This window comes from Myotis myotis, unplaced genomic scaffold, assembly GCF_014108235.1.
Source record: "Myotis myotis isolate mMyoMyo1 unplaced genomic scaffold, mMyoMyo1.p scaffold_m19_p_1, whole genome shotgun sequence".
NCBI lineage: Eukaryota > Metazoa > Chordata > Mammalia > Chiroptera > Vespertilionidae > Myotis > Myotis myotis.
In genome coordinates this window covers 25,925,798-25,948,429 of record NW_023416313.1, presented here as the reverse complement: position 1 = coordinate 25,948,429, position 22,632 = coordinate 25,925,798, and the positions used below count along the sequence as shown (strand labels likewise).

At 39.5% G+C, this 22,632-nt stretch overlaps 1 protein-coding gene across 14 annotated transcripts in view; it reads right to left on the bottom strand.

Annotated features, from left to right (window-relative positions):
- The window catches only part of LIMCH1 (LIM and calponin homology domains 1), a 313,771-nt gene that overhangs the window by 153,164 nt on the left and 137,975 nt on the right, over positions 1-22,632 (bottom strand). For all 14 annotated transcript variants that reach the window (XM_036332294.1, XM_036332332.1, XM_036332349.1 and 11 more), the window contains exon 3: positions 15,195-15,264. In XM_036332294.1, coding sequence (XP_036188187.1) covers positions 15,195-15,264 — 70 coding nt within the window. The remainder of the gene's footprint in view (positions 1-15,194; positions 15,265-22,632) is intronic.

Below are 22,632 nucleotides of genomic sequence, written 5' to 3'. Positions count from 1 at the left end.
CTAATTTACTCTCCATGAAAACCATATAAGGTAGTTACTATATTATTCCCACTTTACAGATGAGGAAATAGAAGCCTCAAATGATTGGGTAACTTTCCAAAGAGCACCCCGCTAAGAAGTTGCAAATCCAGGATTCGAACCCAGGCCACCTGACTCCGCAATGCCAGCTCCTAAGCGCCCCCAGTACACTTCCTCCTGCAGAATAACGCTTAAAATGATTAACGGGGAACTATGAGAAATGGTATCCTGCTAAAATATTTACCAAGTGCTTATTATACAGCAGATGCCATGAACACTGCTCTTATATATTTAACATTCCTGTTGCTTTCCTAGTTGCTATTGCTGTATCTACCAAACAGTGAGCATGCTGAATCTTTTAGACAAGGAAATTCAGTAAAAATGGTTCTCCTCCTTATCTTTATCTTTTAAATTTCCTTATAGAAATCAATCACCACTCCTCTCAGCATTCCATGGGACTCTAGCAAGAAAGAGGCAGTGGGAATATGCAGCAGCCTGGACTGGCATAGAGGGACCCCAGTGGAACCAGGGAAATGGATAAAATGGTGTCTGGAAGTCCCTCTCTGCTCTACTGTTAGATGGAGAAGGTGCACTGGCGACTTCTCTGTGCCTTGCTTAACAGTCGAAAAGGTCAGCCATAGGGAGAGTGGTTAGTGTTTGCTCCTTCTTCCCACCCTTGTACTAGTAAAGATCTTGAGCTCTGGTCACCATTCACCCTCTATACACCTTGCACTCTGTCAGGAGAGCACAATGGCACGCACCCCCAGGCAGAATTCCTGAGTAAAAGGCAGGCGGCTGAAGGGTGCAGCCTCTGATTTGACCTTCACTTTGCGCAGAACCCACCCGTGCAGAACAGCCCCCTTCTCTGGGGGCTGCGGAGTCAGCCACGCTGGGGACAACCTGGAGGGAGGTTTCAGATGCCGGAGACACCATGGTTTATGCAGCACCATGAAGGAAATAGCAATCGCTCAGTGAGGGAATAAAAACGAGGAGTTGGCTGAATAAAGGTGATAAAAATAGATTTTCCGACTCTAGGAAGATGAATCATTTTGCCATGGGGATTTGCGAGGCTCTGTTTCAGCTTGGTGTTCAGCCTCATAAATTTGACTCAGGAAAATTTCCTTCCCCTCGATCACCAGCGTTGAGAAGCCTTTAGCATTTGGACAGGTCTGACAGGGTTTTATTACAGAATTGCCCAGAAATAATCTCCATCCCCTCCCCAGCCTGCAGTAAATACTGACTTTGAAGGACAAGGTGAGGCAGGCTAACTCCCTTGAACCCAGATTCACGGCCTCCTCCTTCCCTCCCCAGTTTTCTTCCTCAATTCTTTGCCTCCTCATTTTAAGAAATTAGGATTTTTTATTTGTTTTTTTTTAGAAAGCACAGGAGGCGGTGGAAACAAAAGCAGACGGAGGGGGGCTCGGGTGAAACAGTACCTGAGATGCATGCAGTCACGTTTCCCCATGATGCGTGAACTGCTGAGGAGCAGAGGACTGTGGGAATAATTCACAGCCTTCTTAAAAATCCTTTCTTTCGACAAGCCAATGTGTCTGTGTGGCTTCCATGACAGCCCCCCCCCCCCCCGCGGCCCCCCCCCCCAATAACACAATGCTTTCCTTCAAGAATAAAAAAAAAGAATAATAAAAGCAGCAGGTAGTAGCCATATCAGGGGACAAGGTGAAAGCCATAGAAAAACAATTTCAAGAATGTTTTAGCCATACCATGAGTGTATAAAAAGTAACTTTTCGTTGTAATCAGGTGTTAAAATCTAAATCACTTCCTTCCCGAATGGACACCTATAAACATGTATTTTTTCGTGATGGATGTGACTTACCCCCGCACGTCCTCAGAGTCCACATTCAACTCCAGCGCCCCCACGCCGGCAGCCAGTGCGGTGGGGCATTTCTCCTGGTGAGCTCCCAGAGGCAGCCCCGCACAGCCGCTGGGACCTTCCCTTAGCACAGCAGTCCTCAGCGCAGCAGCAGCAACCGCTGCTCTGCCCAGGAGCCGGCTGCAGCAGCCAGAAGTGCTAAAGTGCTGATGCAGTGGAAGGAAACGAGCTGGAAGAGGGTGTGATTGCCACACCTATTGGGGAGGAGGCGGAGAGTTCTGCTCCCTCTGAGGAGGGGGAAAGAATCCCCAAGAGGGAGAGGTGACCGAGAGCAACTCTGCAGGAGAGATTTGTGCCAGCTGCTGGCCTGTGGTAGGCACCCAATACCACTGGGAAATCTGGGTCTGGAATAGGCCCCCAGGAGGACCTGAGGGCCAAGAGTTCAAGCCCCACCTCTGGAACAAAGTTGCTGCATGACCCCAGGCAAGCTACTGCCTTCTGGGGCTCAAGTTTCCTCGTTTGTAAAATGATGAATCTCTACATGGCTTCTAGTTCTGAAATTCTAAAGCCATCATAATAATCATGAACAAATAAATAATGAGAGCAGCTACAATTGGTGGGAAACATACTACGTACTGTCCACCATAGTAGGCATTTTACATATAGTATCTCATTTAATCTACCTTACTTGAGGTTTATCCATCCTGTTTTATAGATGAGGATACTGGTGAACTACCTCCATGAATCCTCATGAAAATAAAGGATCGTCATATCAAATTCAGTGTTCTGAATTAAAGTGGAGGCATTTCCTCTTTGTGCCTGAAATTGAGATGACATCTGAGAATGAAATCTCAGCACGGTGGGGTGATTAATGTGTTTACAATCCTCCGCCAGTTTAATTCTGAGGTCCTAGTATTTATGGTTATGACCGTTCATGCTACTGCAAAACCCATTTCCCACCTGTTGTTTTTTTATTAAACCTCCCTAAAGGACATGAAATATTTCTTTGTGCAGATTCTAAAAGTGGGGATCCTGAAATATGTGTGCAGAAACCTCGTGGCCGGATTTACCGTTTGGAATTTCCAAAAACTATAAAACACAGTGTTTACAACCAATTCATCATTCATAAAAGTTCATTAGATTGATATGCCTCAGGACTCACTGGCATCCTGCCATTTATTGATACCAATACATCAACTGGTAGGCTGACATTTAATATTTATTAATAACCTCTGTTTCTTCGCCTAGTTTATAGTTCCCTTGCATTATGGCTCTATTTTGTCTTTAGCTTTAATCATTCTATTTTTAAGTAATTTCTTTAATTTCAGAATAGTTTTTAGATATACAGAAAATTGCAGATAATGCAGGGAGCTCTAGTATAACTCCCACCCTGCATTTTACATTACTGTGGTACATTTATCACAATGAATGAACAAGCACTGGTATGCCACTATTAACTAAATTCCGTGTTTCATTGGGATTTCATTCATTTTTCCCTAATGCAGTTTTTCTATTCCAAGATCCCTTCCAGGATATGGCATTATATGGACTTCCCTTGTTTCTCAGACTTTCCTTGGTTTTTATGACCTTGATGGTTTTTGGGAGCACTGCTCAGGTATTTTGTATCATAATTTGGATTTTTCTGATTATTTTCCACCCGGTTAGACCAGCATTCTGGGTTTTGGAGAGGAAGACCACTAAGGTGAAGTACTATTCTCATAACATATCAATGATCCTTTAACACACACACACACACACACACACACACACACACGTGAAAATTATTTACGTAAAATCAAAACTTTAAACTGGATAAATTTAAATTTTATAAAAGATAAATTAAATGCCAAACGATTTACTCAGGAAATACAGTATTTTATATTGTGGAGAGAATGAGAGAGCAAAACTAATATTTGCACCTATTGAGATGAGGGGAGACCTAAATTCTAGCAGGAAGCCACTTAATTACTGGAGAGCAGGAGAGGTGTTTAGCAAGTGCTTTTGAAATGCTTGCCAAGACAAATATCCTAGAGCAACCATCTCAGATTATGGCACATTTTAAGGGAAGTGCTGCTTCATCCTGGTCTTACCCATTCATAAAATGCTTTCTGGTATTAGAGGAAAATTGTTCCCATTGCCAAACAAGAGAATCCTTACAACCTTGGGCTTGGAGCACATACTAAAAATCAGTTCCACAGAAATGTCTTCTTTAGGTGACCATGAAAAAGAAAGACGTAAGACTCAGAGTGAAATATGTATTTCCTGCTATTATGTATATTTTTCCTCACAGTTCCTAATTGAAGGGCTGTTCCCAAGGGGAAAAAGCGAGGAACTGATGTAATGTCACAAACTCTGTTGAATGTTGTTCAATGAAAGATAAGGGAGAACAAGTCATTTCTTTCTTCAAAGAATGTTTCCCCTTCCCTGAGACAGGAAGGAACAAAAGCTAGAAAAAAAAAGTTTTACAGCACTGCTATATATAACCTCCCACCTCTGCAGAGACGCAAAATAATTATGGAAACAAGCTTGGAAAAATAATTTGTGGTCCATGAAGAGGATATTAGCCTTCAGCTAGCAGGTCTAGGCATTCATAACACATGTGAATAAGAGTTTAAGTGCTTGGCTGGCTTACCCAGTGAATTGTGTCTCCCCTACCCCTGCTCCCTACAACTAATATGTTGAAGTCAGAACCCCCAGTGACTCAGAAATGTGACTGTATTGAAAAAAGGGTCTTTAAAGAGGTCATTTTGTTAAATGGGGTCATTAGAGTGGGCCCTAATCCAATGTGATTGGTGTCCTTCTAAGAAGAGGAGATTACCACACAGATACACACAGAGGGCAGACACAGGAGGAGATGGCCATCGGCAAGCCAAGGAGAGAGGCCGCAGAAGAAAGCAACCTTGCCCACACCTTGGTGTCAGACGTCTAGCCTCCAGAATGGGAAGAAAATAAATTTCTGTTGCTTAAACCACGCAATCCTTAATACTTTCTCATGGCAGCCCTAGCAAACTAATGCACTTCCCTAGTACTGACAGGGAAGTATCAGGAATATAAAGAAAGGCTAGAGGATATGAGATTAGTTGAATATTATATCTCAATGAATTGTCATTATATAAAGATCTTTCTAAGTCCTTATCTGTCATGATTTTCACGTTTAAGTGGTCTCAAGCTCCTTTGTCACCCTTCCATTCCCATCACCCACCACCCCATCTCTGCCAAGGTAGATCGAACACTCCAAAGATAACCTCTTTAAATTGGGAGGTGGAGCTTCAAAGATTGTGGTTATAGAAAAAGAAATAATGTGTCCTCGTTTTTACTTAAGAATAAGGATTTAACTTCAAGATAATCCACGCATTAACTTACTGCAATTTTTATAACATTTTCCCTGAGTTCCAAACCAACATTTCCATTGTCTGCCAGACATCTGTACATGAATATCTCTTAAATATATCCAAAAGAGAATTCATCTTTTCTCTTGGAATCCATTTCTCATCCCCTGCTCCCATGATTCCTATTAATGGCATCACTATCCTCCAAGCTGTTCAAGTCTAAAATGTAGGTGTCAAATTCCTAAGATGATCATATTTCATTAATTTTACAACGCATGCTTTTTTTTTTACCTCTGAAATCAAAATGTATCTTTCCATTGCTGATGTCATAACTTAATTGACAGCTTTATTTTTCATTAGTTATACTTCAAAAAATGGTGTCTCTAATTGATGGCATATTATATTCAGTGAAAAAGATAGAGTCATAAATCCTGTCTCCTCATCTCTATTTCCACAGCTTGTACCAAGGTTTAAGTGTTCATCATCTCTTATTTGGACTATTTGCTTGCTAATTGACATTTGCTGGTCCCTTCCCACAATCTGCTTTCCATATGGCCATCAGAGTTATCGGAAACACAAGATTGCTTTGTTTTCAGTGGCTCTTACTGCAGACAAAATGAGTCCAAATGCCCCCAGATGGCATTTCTGGTGTCAACCTTTAAGTCCTGCTCCACTTTCCAGAGCATGGGTCCTCAAACTATGGTCCGCAGGCCACATGCAAATACAAATATTGAATTTGTTCCCGTTTTGTTTTTTTACTTCAAAATAATATATGTGCAGTGTGCATAGGAATTTGTTCATAGTTTTTTTTTAAACTATAGTCTGGCCCTCCAACGGTCTGAGGGACAGTGAACTGGCCCCCTGTTTAAAAAGTTTGAGGACCCCTGTTCCAGAGCATTGATTTCTCTCAGGGACTCTGGGGCTCCTGCTGCAGCCATATGCAAATAATAGCCACTACCAGACCGACCCAGGTTCTGGTGGCTCAGAGCCGTTCCAATTCCATCCCTTGAGGCCAGACTATCCTTCCCCCAACTCCAGTGGTCTTCACCACTTCTGCCAAGGTTTTAATCTCATAGAAATCTCTTCCTTGTGTATTATATTTCATTAACATTTCACAGTCTGACATTATTAGACCTTATATGTACATTTGTCTCCTAGAAGTGATCCCAGAAAGGCAGGAATTGTGTCTTGAGTCATAAATAGATTGTCACTTGGAAAGCAAGAGGGACAGATGGTCTCTTTTTGGTGCATATGTGCAGAAGACAATGGGAAACAGAGATTTGTTTCAGGCAAGATAGGTGGTCCAAGGAAAATCGTGCTATCTTAAAAGTCCTATGACTATAAGGGACACATTTTCAGAATAAGAAATTTATGCCCCGATTTCTCCATAGATTAACATAACCATTTCATTCACTGTGGTAGGCAGCTTCTGCATAGCTCTCAGTGATCCCTTCCTCCTGTTCAGGTCTGTGTGTAATCTCTACCCCTTGAGTGTGGGCTGGACCTAGTGATTTGCTTTTAGTTAATAAAATAGGCAGAAGTGATGAAATGAGCTTATAAAGGACTGTGACTTCCACCATGTTTGTTCTCTCTCTCTGGTTCGGGCTTGCTCACTCTGATAAAGCAAGCTGCACACTGCGAGCTGGTGTATGTGAACAGGCCCACATGGCAAGGACCTGAAGGTGACTTTGGCCAACATCCTGCAAGGAACTGAATCCTGCCACTACCCACATGAGTGAACCAAAATCAGATCCTTTCCGAATCAAGTCTTGAAGTGACACTGGCCAGTGCCTTGATTTGCGGCCTTGTGAGAGACTCTGAGACAGGGACCCGGTTAAGTCATGTCCAGATTCTCAACCCACAGGAACTATGAGATAATCAGTGTTGTTTTAAGCCACTAAGTTTTGGGGTAATTTGTTATAGAACAATCACTGGCTAAATAAGAAAATCAGAAGGCTGCTTAAAACACAGGAGGTATGGGAAGGACAAAAATCTCTAATTGAGTCTCCCCAAGTACTCAAAATGCTGTACCAGGTGAATAATTTACTGGTCTGACACAAGCATCTCAGTGAATATCCTAAGCCAGACTGCTACAGTGGGCATCGGATGCCCCTTCACCCTGCCCAGCTCTCCGGAGAATGGCTCTCACCAACTGACACACTTTTACCTTTGTATTCATTATGTGGCCAAGATATAATGACCATAATGGTTTCAGTCCTAAATGAACTACAATCCTGGTTCCTAAGCGTGATATGTGCATAAGCAAATCCCAATCCTGCCCCTTATTTTTGGAAAGCTGTGTCCTGAGAGACAGTAAAGGCATAGCAAAAACTACATCACGGGGCAACTGTAAAGATAGGAAGAATAATCTAGTACTGCACCTGGCACATAGTAGGAATTTAATATATCATGGTCATCATTATGGTAGCTTAGTGGTGGCAACACCTCTGCCTCCCTCCTGGCGTCAAACAATAACTTTAACCAGAAGAGAAACAGGCAGAGAACAGAACTTTGGACCCGCTTCTTCTGAGAGAGCCTAGAAGATAAACTGTTGAAGGAAAGGTAAATGCTCTAGAAATTTTAAAGGAAGTTGTAGAATATTAACCTAAAGTATAAGACAGTGATAAGGATGTGCTCCAATCTCCTGTTAGGATTTGCATGAAACCACTTCTCAGCAGGTAGACTCCCCAAACACCGGGACTCAAATGTACTGCGTTGTCTCTCCCTAGAAGGATAAAGTTTGGGTAAAGGCTTTTCACTCCCGCTACTCAGTTTTCAACAGCTTCCTATGTTTACCTTGTTTCCAAACAATCTATTTTATCTTTTCATAATGTGGAAATCTCTGCCTTTTCATCATTTCCCCTCCTCTGAGCTCCCTCAAACAAGGAGGCATCAGCTGTGCTGGGATCAGTCTCATAAAATAAAGCAGATGGCTTTCGAAAGCTTCCTCAAAGTCTGCAGAGTTTATAACAACTTACATTTTTTTTTTTATCCATTTCAGGAAGCCCGTCTCTAAAACGATTTGAAATCTTATCTTTTGATTAAAGAAAAATACATCCCTTTTCTAAAGAAGTTCTTGAGTGGGTTAGAGTAACTAAGTAGTAGGATAATTCTACCAGATACATTCCTGCTTTATCCTGCTGAACCTCAGCTAGAGTCAAATTTCCAGCATCCATCAGGAGAGGGGAGGCCTTCACAGAGCTCGCAAAGACATTTGGAAGGTATTGGCCAAAAGGAAGAAAAAAAGTGATGGACTAAAAAGTGAGTCTGTTTCCCCTTCTTTCTCACACATGTTCTATTGTCAACTGGGAGCACTTGGGAGCAACACAACCAAAGACAAGGGTGGCTGGGGCTTTGGAGCCATCTCAGCTTTTACGATTTCTGCAATCTTGGACAAATTGTTTCTGTTTACGGACCCACATGTCCTCATCTGTAAAATGAATACATGTAAGATGCCATTCTAGTTGTAAAATTCATGAATTCACATGCAAGATCAAGCAAAAATTAATGAGAGCCCTAGGAAGGTTCAGCCCCCATGACAGAATCCCCAAATATCATCTATTTCCAAGCAGACCTTACACGTGTGCACACACAAACACACTCGCGCACACATGTACAGAAAATGGCTGTTACAATTAAAATCTGGGCAAAAGAAAGCTTAATTTCAAAATTCCTATTGTAAGGAAGGATTTCAGACATTTGTGTTTCTTGCACAAAGTCTAACGTTTCGGGAATGAAACAGAATGTAGCATGATCTCTGATGACCATTAAATAGAGTTTCAGGATGTGGCTGATGGTGCAATACTAAGGAACTGGCAGACTAAAGGGCAGCGTTCTTTAGAGTCTTTGGTATGCCAAAACCTAAATTTGAGGTCTTTCTCTCTGGCAATAGCTAAGAGTATCACTAACACCTAAAGAAGAATGTGAGCATCTGCAGGCAGTCACCGCGCGGCTTCATATGTCAGCAATCGTTACAGAACACAGACCCGGATCCAGGGTCTTTGCATTCTTGCCAGGAAATGATTTTCAACTACTTTGTTTTAACACCTTCACCCCTGAATTCTTTGTAACCACAGCTCAACTCAGGGGCTAAAATACACCTATTCATGCCTTTGTAAAACCTACATGTGTTTATAATTTGGGATTTCTATGTGAAAACACACTTTTCTATTTATCTTCAAGTCTGGCAGCTGGGGCATCTTAATGGCTTCTTCTCAACACCAGGCCATTAGGACACACAGGCATGGGTTTTGGGCATGGAAAACCCCCTGGTGACGCTCCTTAGATGGCCATGGCCCCTGCTACTGAGGACCCTTGATCAATAGATGATCAGTGGCCTGTCAACCCCCTGACAAAGTAGAAACCAACCTGGGAGTATGCAGATGCTCATAAAACTCTGTTTGCACTCCTCTGACAGTCACAAATACAGGAGGAGAAAATGTCATGTGAAGAACACACTCCCATAAAAGCCCACATCTCTCGGATCCTAAGATGGTCTCTGCTACCTTCAAATGTACTATTTATTTGAGGTTCCCCCGACCCATCACAAAAATAAGAGCAGTAATGTCTTTTACAACCTTTTAAAAAAACGTATGGATTGATTTTAGAGAGAGAAAGAGAAAAAAACATTGATTTGTTGTCCCACTTATTTATGCATTCATTGGTTGCTTCTTGTATGAACCCTGTCCAGGGGTTGAACCTACAACCTTGGTGTATCAGGGCAACTTTCTAACCCAGCCGTGGGCAAACTACGGCCCGCGGGCCGGATCCGGCCCGTTTGAAATGAATAAAACTAAAAAAAAAAAAGACCGTACCCTTTTATGTAATGATGTTTACTTTGAATTTATATTAGTTCACACAAACACTCCATCCATGCTTTTGTTCCGGCCCTCCGGTCCAGTTTAAGAACCCATTGTGGCCCTCAAGTCAAAAAGTTTGCCCACCCTGCTCTAACCCATGGAGCTACCCAGCCAGGGCTTAGAGAATTAAGGTCTTTTAATTCCCAACTTTTTATATTATAAACTTTCAAGCCTACCAACAAGTTGCAAGATTAGTACCAGGACAACTGTATACCTTTTATTCAGATGTGACATTTTACTACATTCCCCTCCTCTCACCCTCCCTTCCTTTTCCCTCTCTCTCTGTCCATGTGTATGTGTATATAAAATTATACAGTATATGCAGACTTCTTTTTGCTGAACAATTTGAAGATTAGTTGGACATATTGTGACACTTTACCTCTAAATTCTCCAGCTTGTGTTCCTCCCAACATCAAAAGTATTCCCCTGAATACACAACTATTTCTAACAAGACAGTTATCACATGAAGGAAATTCAACACTGAGTGAATACTATTATTTAATATTCAATCCACACTCAAATTTCCCCCAACTGTACCAATACTGTCTATTATAGTTGTTCTTTCTCAATCAAGGCTCACATATGGCACTTGGTTGTCATATCTCCTTATCTCCTTAGTCATCATTCATTTGACACAGTTTTCCAGATTTTTGGGGACAGGGAGGAATCTTTAAAGATACTGATAGTGTTAAAGAGCATCGGCCAGCTGTTTTATGATATGCCCCTCAATTTAGACCTGTCTGATTGTTTCCTGAGAATTGGATTTAGGTGAAATATTTTCACAGACATTCTATCAAGGTGATGCTGTGACCTCTTAGTGCACTTTACATCATTTGTACCCATTAAGGGTACTGACAAGTTTGATCAAGCTAAATTTTCTGCTTAAAACTATGATGTCTTAAAATAAACACTAAACCATTCACACACCTTTATTTCAAACTGTTAAAATAGTTATTCAAAATCTTACTCCTTGATAGCATATGCAACACAGCCATCTTTTTTCTCTCTAATACATTAAGTCATTTTCTCCTAAACCCAGAAAGGCTATCTCTATTCTATAATAAAAGATCATATGGACCTTAAACACTAAAGACTTCACTAAGAAGGTGGTTTTGCATTGAGTTTTGATAAATAAATAAGATTTTGTCAAGAAGAACAGGGGGCAGTATTATATTCATGAGAACTATCATCATACATGAGAGTGAAGAATGTTTGAGTAGCTGTGAGTTGACTATAATAAACCAGGTAAAAAAATGAGAAAGGATTTCTCTAGGCTTTGTCTAATACCCAAGGAAATGTGACCAGCAGACAGACTGGAGAAAGCTGCCCAAATCTCTGATAGCTGAACTAGGGCAACTGCATGTCTATGGAGCCTTCACTGATATAGGGAAATGGGGGACAGGAGTGGTCATTTAAGTTTAATTTGAATATGTTAAGTTTAAGATGCTGGTAAGTCATTCAGATAGTACTATCCTATAAGCAGAACAAGGCGTCTGGAATTCAGAGAAAACTTAGTGAGAAATAATGATTTGAGTCAATGCTATGAAGAGTTGAAGTCATGAATACAGAACATGAGTGTAGAAAGGGAACAGACAATGGTTTGAAGAAAGAACTCTAGAAGAACATTAACAGAATGGGATATGGGAGGAGAAGGGTGGAAAGTCTTGCCAGAACCCCAACTAGTACATTGGTTTTTGGAAATGTTGAGCTGAAGGTAATTGGAAGAGAGGAAAAGAGTTTGACCAGATTTGTAGATTCAGGATATTAGTAAGTGGGCACTAATTATACTTAGGTAAGGATTCTTTAGACTCATTATGTGTGTTTTTGTTAACAACAATGATACCACTGTAATTAACCCAGTTATGAGTAACTGGAAAGGAGCAAAGGGAAGGCCAAATATTATGGGCATGCCATTTATGCAGCTTTGGCAGGAAGCCACAACTTAACACTCCCCAGGAAGCCACTGGTCTATTCCACACAGATCACTGGGGAAAGGGACTAGACAATAGACACATGCCCAGTAAAGTCTGGGTGACATAGGGAAGGAACGTCATTGGCCAGAGTAAGAGTGGCCTCTGCAAGTGTGGGAAGATTTGGGGTACTTAATCTCTTAAACAAAGGAGTTCATTCTCTTGCGCTCTTGCCCACTTTTGCTCTTGCTTACTCATGTTTGACTCCTGGCTTGTGGGGCTCTCACACTCCTGCACTTTCCCACATAGCCCACAGCCATGTGGCCCTCACACACAATAGAAAAATGGATCACGACTAGCCTAACCCAATTCCACCATGGAAAGGAAACTATGGATGCTGACTTTGCTTCTAGCTCTGTTGAATCCCCAGCTACACCTCTTCCAAGACTGGACTGAGGGAAATGGGAAATGCTTATTCCAGCGGTACCCCAAGAGCCCCACTCCCACTAACAATGGAGAAAGACCATCCAAGCATTTCTCCAATAACAGTACCTGCAACTTTCATTTTTAAAAAACCTATATTTTTTTATAGTATCCTTTATAATAAACTGGAAAACAAGTAAATGTTTCACTGTGAGCCACTTTGGCAAATGAATCAAATCCAAGGAGTGGGTCACAGGAACTGAGTTAGAGTTAGCTGCTCAGAAACATAGGTGACAACCTAGCCTTATAATTGGCATTTGAAGTGAGGGTAGTCTGTGGGACTGAGCCCTTAATGGGTACGATCTGATACTATCTCCAAAAGCAAAATATTTCCTGTTGCACACATCAAACAAGCCAGTACAATCGGCTGCTAAAGTATTTGATAGAAATGGTGCGCCTGCACATAAGGCGCGTAAGGGAAATGAATGCAACATGATTACAGTAATCAATCATTAGCAAATGTTGTAGTTTGTTATTATTAATTATGTATAACAGGATATTGTAAAAATTAAGTTATAAAACTTTTATTAAAACATGTCTTCCATACTGGTATATTGGTTGGGCCGCAAAAATATTAGTTGCAGGCAGCGAGTTTGACAGGCTTGCTCTAATCCTCTGTTTGGTTTCCCTGGCAACCAGCCCCCAGCCTTGGGGGATGGTGGGTTTTCTAAGTCACCACGTGAACATAAACTCAGGTTTGGTTGAATGGGGCTTGCTATGAATAAAAAGACACACCTTGAATTTTTATGAAACTGAAGCCAAAAAAATCCAACAAATACTATCAGAAGGTGCTCCCATTACTCCTATTGCTTAGGAAATCCAAGGGTTTAAGAGCTCTGTACCAGAAGTGGACAAAGATAAACTATATATTTCTTATTATAAATCATGACATCATAATACCAAATTGGTAAAGAAAATATAAGTGATGAAAAATGAAAGTGAGTGGGGACGTGTTAGTTGGAAAAGGGCAAGGAAAAGGAAAAATGATAGAAGGAAAGTGAAAGGAAATTCAAATGAAGAAAAGGAGAAATAAAAGTCAAGGATATAAAGGGAGGAAAGCAACTGAGGTCCCCCTTTTTATCTTTAATCAAATTGCCTGCTTGCTCCAAAGTAGAGGCAATTTGCAAAAACAACATTTGATCTATAATAAGAAATGATATAAAGGTCAATGCACATGTCCCATACCCTCAGTTTTACTAAAATTATGTATGATTCATATTTTAAATTAAGGGTTAAAACGCTTTTCTCTTTAGCTTCTGGTCTCAGAGTGGCCTGCTTCTGTTCACATGGATTTTACCAGGGCCCTTTTCTTGACTTCATCCTGCAAGTTGTGATCCTATAACATTAAACCCCAGAGCTCCAAGGTCAGGAGATGCCAAGGTCTGAGGCCAAACATAAACTTGTCAGTATCATTAATACTATGACCTTAATGTTTGAAAGAGATGGAGTTAATAAAAAATGTTAAAATTACATATTACTTATTAAATATGCAATATATGATATCCATATACAGATTGATTATTCATAAAATTTTCAAGTTCACCCCTTCTAAATCTATCCATCTACCTATTAACTTACTTGGTTACATTATTCTGATGAACAAAATTGGCAGGATTTTTAATGACTAATCATTAACTTACTACCAACCAGTACAGGAAATAAAATGCATTTACAGAAATAGCAATTCTTACTATTTTTTAAAAAATCCATTCCATTCAACTTTCTAAAATCATGTCCTTATTACCATGACCCTCCCAATTCTCAAACACAATTTAAAAAAAAACATATATTTTTAATTAGTCATCATGATGTGGCTATAAAACTTTTAAACAACAATCAGCAAGGTCTATGTAGGAGCCTGCCTAAATTCTTGACATTTTTCTAATTGTTTTCTGCAAAACCACATGTATAGGAGGCAGTCACAATGGAAATAGTGAGTCATTTACCAGGGCACATACATTCTCAGCTTTTTGTGCACACATGTGTCTGTGTTTGAGCGTGTCCATGTGCCAAGTTCCTTCCACAACTAAGATGTGTTTGTCTTCTTGATCTTCCATCTTTATCCCTCTTTTACACAAAAGACAACATCAATTAAATAATTGGAATTAGTTGCCAAGAATTATGAAGCATGTCTAAGCAGGGAGGAAATAAATCCTGCTTCTGACCATATGTGAACACATGAGCCTTAGATGTGTTCAGCAGGGCAAGGGTCTTGCTTAAACAGTCCTCCAGGTGATCTTAGAGTCATCTTAGTGTTCACTAAGATAAAAAACTTAGTGTCCACTATCTCTGGAAGACCTGATCCACAAATGTGGTATTTAAGCACAAGTAGATTTTTAAGATTGAAAACAGCAATTTATCATGAAAGTGCTGCTTGTTAATCATGAAATTCTCTTTCTCTCTACCTCTGCTCCCCTCCATTCCAGGGGAATGCAGTGAAAAACTGAAATGAGAAACCATAATTGCAATCACATTCCTGCCCTGAGGTCAACCTAATTATCCACCTCTCAAACGAAAACAAATTTACGTCTTTAAAAATAAAGGTCCTTATCTCTCATGGGAAAAATACAAAGATTAAGATGACATTTAGGCATAACTGCAATCTTTCATTCTTAAGTGACCTCTTAGTTTAATGGCTTCAATGCATTCTTATTCAAGTGGAATATATATATTGCAGGAGAGAACTATAATAAATGGCACTGTCATGACCCTTAGGTTAGAGCAAAGGAATATTGGAAAATAAATCTCAATTCTGGATACTCACCAGTCCTGCAATGGGGGTAGGCAATCTATTGATCTTTTTAACAAGTCCTGGCTTTATAGCATTCAGCAACCTGTCATGAAAAAGGCAGAATGTCAAATGAGACATAAAGCAAGATGGATCACACACATCACCTTTATCCGGGGCTACAGCTAAACTGCTGAATAGGAAAAGCAGGAATTCAAAGCATGTGGTAAATCTCAATAACCTATGAGCCTTAGTACATACGAGTGAAGAGCTTTGCCAACATCAAGTTTGTCAATGGCAGGTGAAGTTCTGGAACTTGGAAATGTTGGGAGAAAAGAAAGGATGGGGACTGGGAGATGCTTCAAGAGAAAAGACAAACATGGGAGCTGGATGGAGGTTGGGAGGGAATAGTCTAGGACTGGAGCCAGGTATTACTACATAGACAAGACTCGTTCCCAATTCTCCTGGTTAAGGCAGGGATCTCTCCAGGGATGCGCTAAGTTCAGAGACCAACATCTATCTTCCCAAATAATTTGCCAAGACTAATTCTACCTCCAGATACTCTTGCTCTTTGAGGAAGTCGCTTGTTAAATGTAGCTGAGTTTCCCTTAAGAAAGGGAAGAATACGTTTAACAAGAGGTTAACCAATCATGTTCTGAAGATTTTGAACAAGGCTAACCACAGTTCCCTAGGTACAAAAATATGTGAACAAAACATTTTCGGGGTAAAGGTTGAAATCAGGTAAAAATGGTAATACAACATGGGGAATACAAGAGAAAAATAACTGCAACTACTTGTCTTCAGAAATTACCAACTCAGAGTAAAAAAGAAAAAAAGAAGGGCAACTTGTAAAACTAAGGGTTGGCATCAGGGTGACGTGGTGGAATGTAGCATTGGCAAACCAGGTTATTTATAAAGGGATACTGAAGGTTAGGGGTTGTAGAATGGAAGCATTTATTCCCACATTCAGGCATTGAGGAGAGGTAATCAGGCAACTTATCTCAGGATACAGTGCAAAAAGAAACTTAGGGCAGGAATTTATTATAATTGAGGGGTCAGCAAGCTCTAACCCATGGGCCAAATTTGGCCCAATGCCTGATTTTGTAAAAATGTTTTACTGAAAAACAGCCATGCCCATTCACTTATGTGTTGTCTACTGATGCTTTTGTGTAGAGCTGAGTAGTTATAAGAGAGAACATATGGTCCACAAAGTATATGATTTTTATTATTTGGCCCTTTACATAAAAAGTTTGCCAATCTCTATTATACAGGCATACCTCAGAGATATTGCGGATTCAGTTCCAGACTACTGCAATAAAGTGAATGTTTGCAATAAAGTGAGTCAAAATCTTTTAGCTGGTGGAGGGTCTTGCCTTCAATTTGTCAAAAAATCAACATTTGTGAAGCACAATAAAATGAAGTGCAATAAAAGGAGGCATGCCTATAATTCATGCAATCCAAGATTCTAGTTAATTATGAGGAACCTATGCTTGATAGATTTCTACAAATCAGTAACAAAAGATATTTCGAAATAGTGTAATGATTAGTCTTCAGCGCAACCTATATTCGACTTTGACACCACTATGCATTAATATTTTAAGAAACGTGCCTACAGTAGTTATGACAAGTAGGATATTCTGTTTTTTCACCAAGGATTTTGCCTGTTCTTAGTAACTTTCACTGCAATTCCAAGGAGCCACCACCAATAGGTAGCACCCGGAGTGGACTTGTGCCTTTTTGCTCACCGAGAGCCAAGATGGAGCTCTTTGCATGAACTCACTTTGTTTTAACCATGAATTTAATCTTTTTTTAAAAATTACTCCTTTATAACTTATTTTGAAATTATTATAACTTATTTATAACTTAAGTTAGAAGGCAACTTGTTCACTCTTCTCATTTTACAGTTTAGCAAATGGAGGTCTGATGGTGGTGAATGAGAAACTTCGCAGCGTTGATGAGGGTGCAGCCGGGCCCAGTGCCCAAGCTTCCTGATCAGCACGCTCTCTAACACAAGGTCAACATCCCACATATTATGGCTTAAATAAACACAAAGATATATGTCTCCAAAGCAGGTTTTAATTGTATATCATCATAAAGATACATGATTTTTCTCACTAGTTTTTAACATTGTCATTTTAAACTGGATTTTAAAATAGTATTTGTGCACAGTGCTGGTAATTTAAAAGGAATTAAAAGGATACTTGGTAAAATGCTGAGTCCCACAAGGCCCCAGAAGGTAACCTTAAAAACTTTCCAAAGAAAGTATATAAAGACACATATAACTATTTTAAAGGCAGATATGTAGCATGTAACATGCACTGTCCTACACCGTCTTTCTCCTTAACGATATGTCTTGGAGGTTAAACAATTTGCTTTGGAGAGTTGACTTATCAGTCCCTGTGGACCTATGTCCTTTCTAACTGTTCTGGACCACAGACTGATGGACTCAGCAGGATGAGCGCATTGGCTCTGGAGTCTAACCGACAAAACCCCAAATGCTGCTGGTCATCTATTAAGGGCTGTTGCTTCAGAAAAGCCCATGAACTTCAGTTTCCTCAACTGCAACATACAATATAATGGTACCAATTGCTTGAGTATCACTGAGACTTAAATGTGACAAAATATGTGAGAAGCTAGCATAGAGCCTGGTTCATTAAACTTCTCTATAAATGTTTCCCCACATTTGTGTGCATTTATACTAATTCCATCCACAGCATTTGACATCAACCACTTTCTCTAATATTTTAGATTCTTCTAATGAAATAAAATACCATTGCCACCAGATATTCCCAAGCATTTTTTGCTAATTAACCAAAGTAGAAAAAATAACAAACAGCCTACCAAAAAATCATAAGTTAAAAATTGCCTTTTAAAAAGGCACTCTTGCCCTACCCCAGTGGTCGGCAAACGCATTAGTCACCGAGCCAAATATCAACAGTACAACGATTAAAATTTCTTTTGAGAGCCAAATTTTTAAAACTTAAACTAATAGGTAGGTACATTGTTATTAACTTAATTAGGGTACTCCTAAGACTTAGGAAGAGCCACACTCAAGGGGCCAAAGAGCCTCATGTGGCTCTCGAGCCACAGTTTGCCAATGACTAGAATAGAGCATCGGCCTGGGGATTGAAGGTCCCAGGTTCGATTCTGGTCAAGGGCATGTACCTTGGTTGCGGGCACATCCCCAGTGGGGACTGTGCAGGAGGCAGCTGATCGATGTTTCTCTCTCATCGATGTTTCTAACTCTCTATCCCTCTCCCTTCCTCTCTGTAAAAAAATCAATAAAATATATTTAAAAAAATTTAAAAAGGCACTCTTGTCACCAATGTCTAAGACTTGTATTAAAAAGTTTATTATGATGGCTCCACCAAGTCCTCTTTTATACATGTTTTTATTTTAAGCAACATGAAATGCTTCATTATATACACTCTTTGTAGAATTATATTTATATGGCATAAATCTTTCCTGTAACATGAAACTGTAAAAAGCAAAAACAAAAACCCAATTTTAATGTTAGACCTTAATTAAAAGAGCAACAAAAATCTATGCTCACTGTCATAATTTTTAACCACAAATTAAAAAATAAACAGCCAAAGGGCTCTTAAATATTTGAAATACTTTCAAGATCAAGGCAGGTGATTTTTTCCATATAAACATTGCCCCAGTTTCATACACAGTTGACAGTACACAACGATAAAAGATAACATTGAATTCACATTGCAGAAATGCCAAGCACCTGCATACCTGGTATTTTGTGTTAAACTGGAGGCTTTTTTTGGTATATATTAGGAGTCAAATGAGAAGTTCAACAATACAGCTATGAGGAAGAGTCAAGGCTGCTCACTTGCAATTTTATTAAAAACCACTCTTAAAAACAAACACACACCACTCTTACTTGCCTGTGCTAATTAAAATATAAATATTTTCAATAAATACTTACTGATGACATGCTTCAAAGCAATGATAATGATGACACTTTCTAGTCATGAACTTACTGAGATGCCTTGTCTCCTGTTCTTTCTATAGAAACAGGTCATGCATTCATTCTACCATTTTTTGTAGAAGCAAAGACTAAGCCCCACAGAGATGTGAAGACTTCCCTGGAGACATGCATAGTTTGTAGCACACTGAGACAGTCTTCATATCCGAGGCCAGTCGTTCTAATCTGTGACTTGGTACTTTAGAAAGTCCAGCTTTAGTATGTAATTCACACACACACACACACCAAAAACTGTCTAAATACAATGGGATAATATCAACAGAAGATGGGACTGAAAGATGGCCATTCACTCCCCACTGAGCAGAACCCCACACCAATTTCCCACTTGTGGTCTGTGCTCCCCAAAACCAATGGCTAGAGGGCCTGAAAAGGTAGTTTTCTCTCTTCATCTATTAATAGATTTTCTTTCTACTCATCTCAAGACATTTCTGGGAGGCTGGTATAATTCTACACAACAAAAAAGTAAACGTTTTTACTAATACCTGTCTTTTGCGTTAAATATACCCACAACTACAAACAAAAATAAAGATAATAAAAATGTCAATGTGAGAGCTAGTTAGGATGAACTGTTTTCTGATATTTACCCAGCAGTTATTTATCAAGTGCCTTCTGTATGTTGCACACAATTCTAGGCCCAGGAGGGCAGCAGTGAACACGACAAGCAAAGGTCCTGCTCTTTGGAACGTATCACCTTGGCAAACAGGTAGAGCCGTGGGAGAAACAGAAAATAAACAAGTAGATAAGCAAGAAGAAAATTTCCGATAACATAAGCACTGGGAAGATGAGCATAGTAACAGGTGATGCAGGTGGAAGTTTTATTGGGTGGTCAGAAGGCTGTTCTGGGAAGTAACATTTGAGGGGGGGGGAAAAGGGAATGATACAAAGGAATTAGCCAAGGAGAGATTGAAGACGAGTTCCAGGCAGACTGAACAGTTAGTAGAAAGGTCCAAAGGCAGGAGTGTTGGCCAATGTAGCCAAGCAGAGTGAATGGAAGAAGGAGACATGAAATGAGAGCCAATGTGAAGGCAACATCCAGCCCAGGTAAGGTGTCTAATTATTTCCTAAATATAATCTACTCTGAAGTACATCTGATGATTTTAAAGACAGAGATTGAAGTACTCTGATTTATAATTTTAAATCTCCACTATATGCAAAGAGTAAAAACATAAATTTACAACTATATTCACATAGGAAATATTTGCTTATTAAAAATCATGGGTATCAGAAAGTATAGATAAATAAAGCATCACAAATAACATATAATACTCAGCTTAGTGAAGAGAAAGGTGCAGTAAATTTGGAGTAAGTGGTGAAGGTTTAAAAAGTAAATTCAACATGTGTTAACTATATGTTACTGTGCTGGGAAGTGGCTTGAACAGAGCCACAGCTTTCCCTTTTAAAAAATGGAGATTTGAAAAAAAACAAAAAAAACATCTTAGGATCTCATACCCTTTGAGACAGCATGAAGTAACCTGGAGAGTATCATGCTAAGTGAAATAAGCTAGTCAGAGAAAGACTAAGTATCACATGATCTCACTCATATGTGGAATCTAATGAACAAAACAAACTGATGCACAAAATAAATCCAGAGACATAGAAACATGGAACAGACTGTCGAATCTCAGAGGGAAGGCAGGGGTGAGTGGGTGGGAAGACATTAACCAAAGAACTCGGATGCATACATGCATAACCCATAGACACAGACATATGATGATGGGGGGTTGGGGAGGGAGAGAGGTATGGCAGGTGCAGGCTAGAAGGGGTCAATGGGGGGAAAAAGGGGGCATCTGTAATACTTTCAACAATAAAGATAAATTTATAAATAAATTAATTGATTAATTAATTAATTAATTAACATAAAATAAAAACACACATCTTCCGTCCAGGATTGTGGTGAGAAGCAAATGGATAATGTGTTGCTGGCATTTAGTAAATGGAAACTTCCATATTCACACTCATTTAATATACTATGCATGTCCCTTTTTGCTAGGTAAATGCAAGTTATTTTAGTTTCAACTTTTCCACTGGCCAGCTGCCAAACACTAAAATAAGTTTTACTTATTTTCTTTTTCTGGTCACCTTTGGATAAAAATCTCACATAAATGAATCAAGTCAATAAACTGTACAGCTTGCCTAATATATGTCTGGTGAGAAACGTCTAGAAACAGGAAAAAAAATGATCTTGGATAATCTCTGATTATGAAAAAAGTTAATGGCATTGAAGGTAAGCAAAAATACATGTGTTTCTTATAGGATACAAATTAAATGGTGTCTACTAAATTCTTATATTCTAAATCTAAAACATACTGTGACCTATTTCCAGAAAGGCTATCCCATATGTTCCTTCATGTACTCAACCAACATTTATTGAGCTTGCATAATGTTCTGGCCTGAAGTTGGATAAAGGGGATACAAGAGAAGACAGGGCAGACCCCAGGCTCTCCCTCAGGAGAATTGCTCACTAATGGGTTTAAAACCCACAGGAAGACCAGGACTGTGCACACGTGGCTCATTGTCATACCACCTAATGCACAGCCATCTTGAGTTTTTGAGAAGGTGAATTAAAGACCTGCTCTGAACACATTCTATGAATACAGTTCTTAAAGATTAACGATCAGATTCCTTAAAGAAACAATTGTTGAGACATCCAGGAAAGACGCTGCTGTTCTAATTAGACCACAGGCTGTACTTGATAACTCCTTGTAACACAGCATGGTAGCCTCTCAATCACTCCTTAATGGCTATAAAATACCAACCGAAGAAACGTGTTTCTATTTGCAATTAAAGAAAAACATCTCAAATGCGTACTCTGGGACAGAGTGGTTCTGTTTCAAACGAACTCTTCCAGCAGCCAATATAATCGCTACAAAGGATGTGTTAGGAGACCATCCAGACATTAGGCATTATACCAACAAGCAGCTTATTTGTTATTGGACTGTAATATAAACATTAAAGGTAAAATATTTTAAAGGGTTGTGAAATTCAGCTTTTTCTACAAGGCATTCAATTCATAAATTAAGTCTAATAACTATTCTAGAGTTTGGGGGAGAGCAGAGACGCTATCTGGACCTTGAACACAGGGTTGGGGAATTCACGCTTAATCTCATGGGGAATCATTTTATTCTTTGCAACAAAATATTACATCATCATTTCATTTAGCTTGGTTTATACAGCTGCAATAGGCAACTATGATCACAAAAGTACCTACTTTGTGTCCCTTTTAATTTGGCTCAATTGTGTTTTTCTATGTAGTTTCCTTGATCACTTTTTAGGTTTGACTAGGTGTCCTAGACGAAGTTATAGATGCTTTATTTTAATCTAACATGACAACTATTTTTTAACCTAAGCATGAGCTCAATTTAACCTTGACCATAAACCTGTTACAGATGTCATTTTTAAAGTTTTCTTTTTAGGGTTGCCTTGGCAAAAGCAGGAACGTTAATAAACCTTCTGAGGTCAAGGAAAATTGACTAA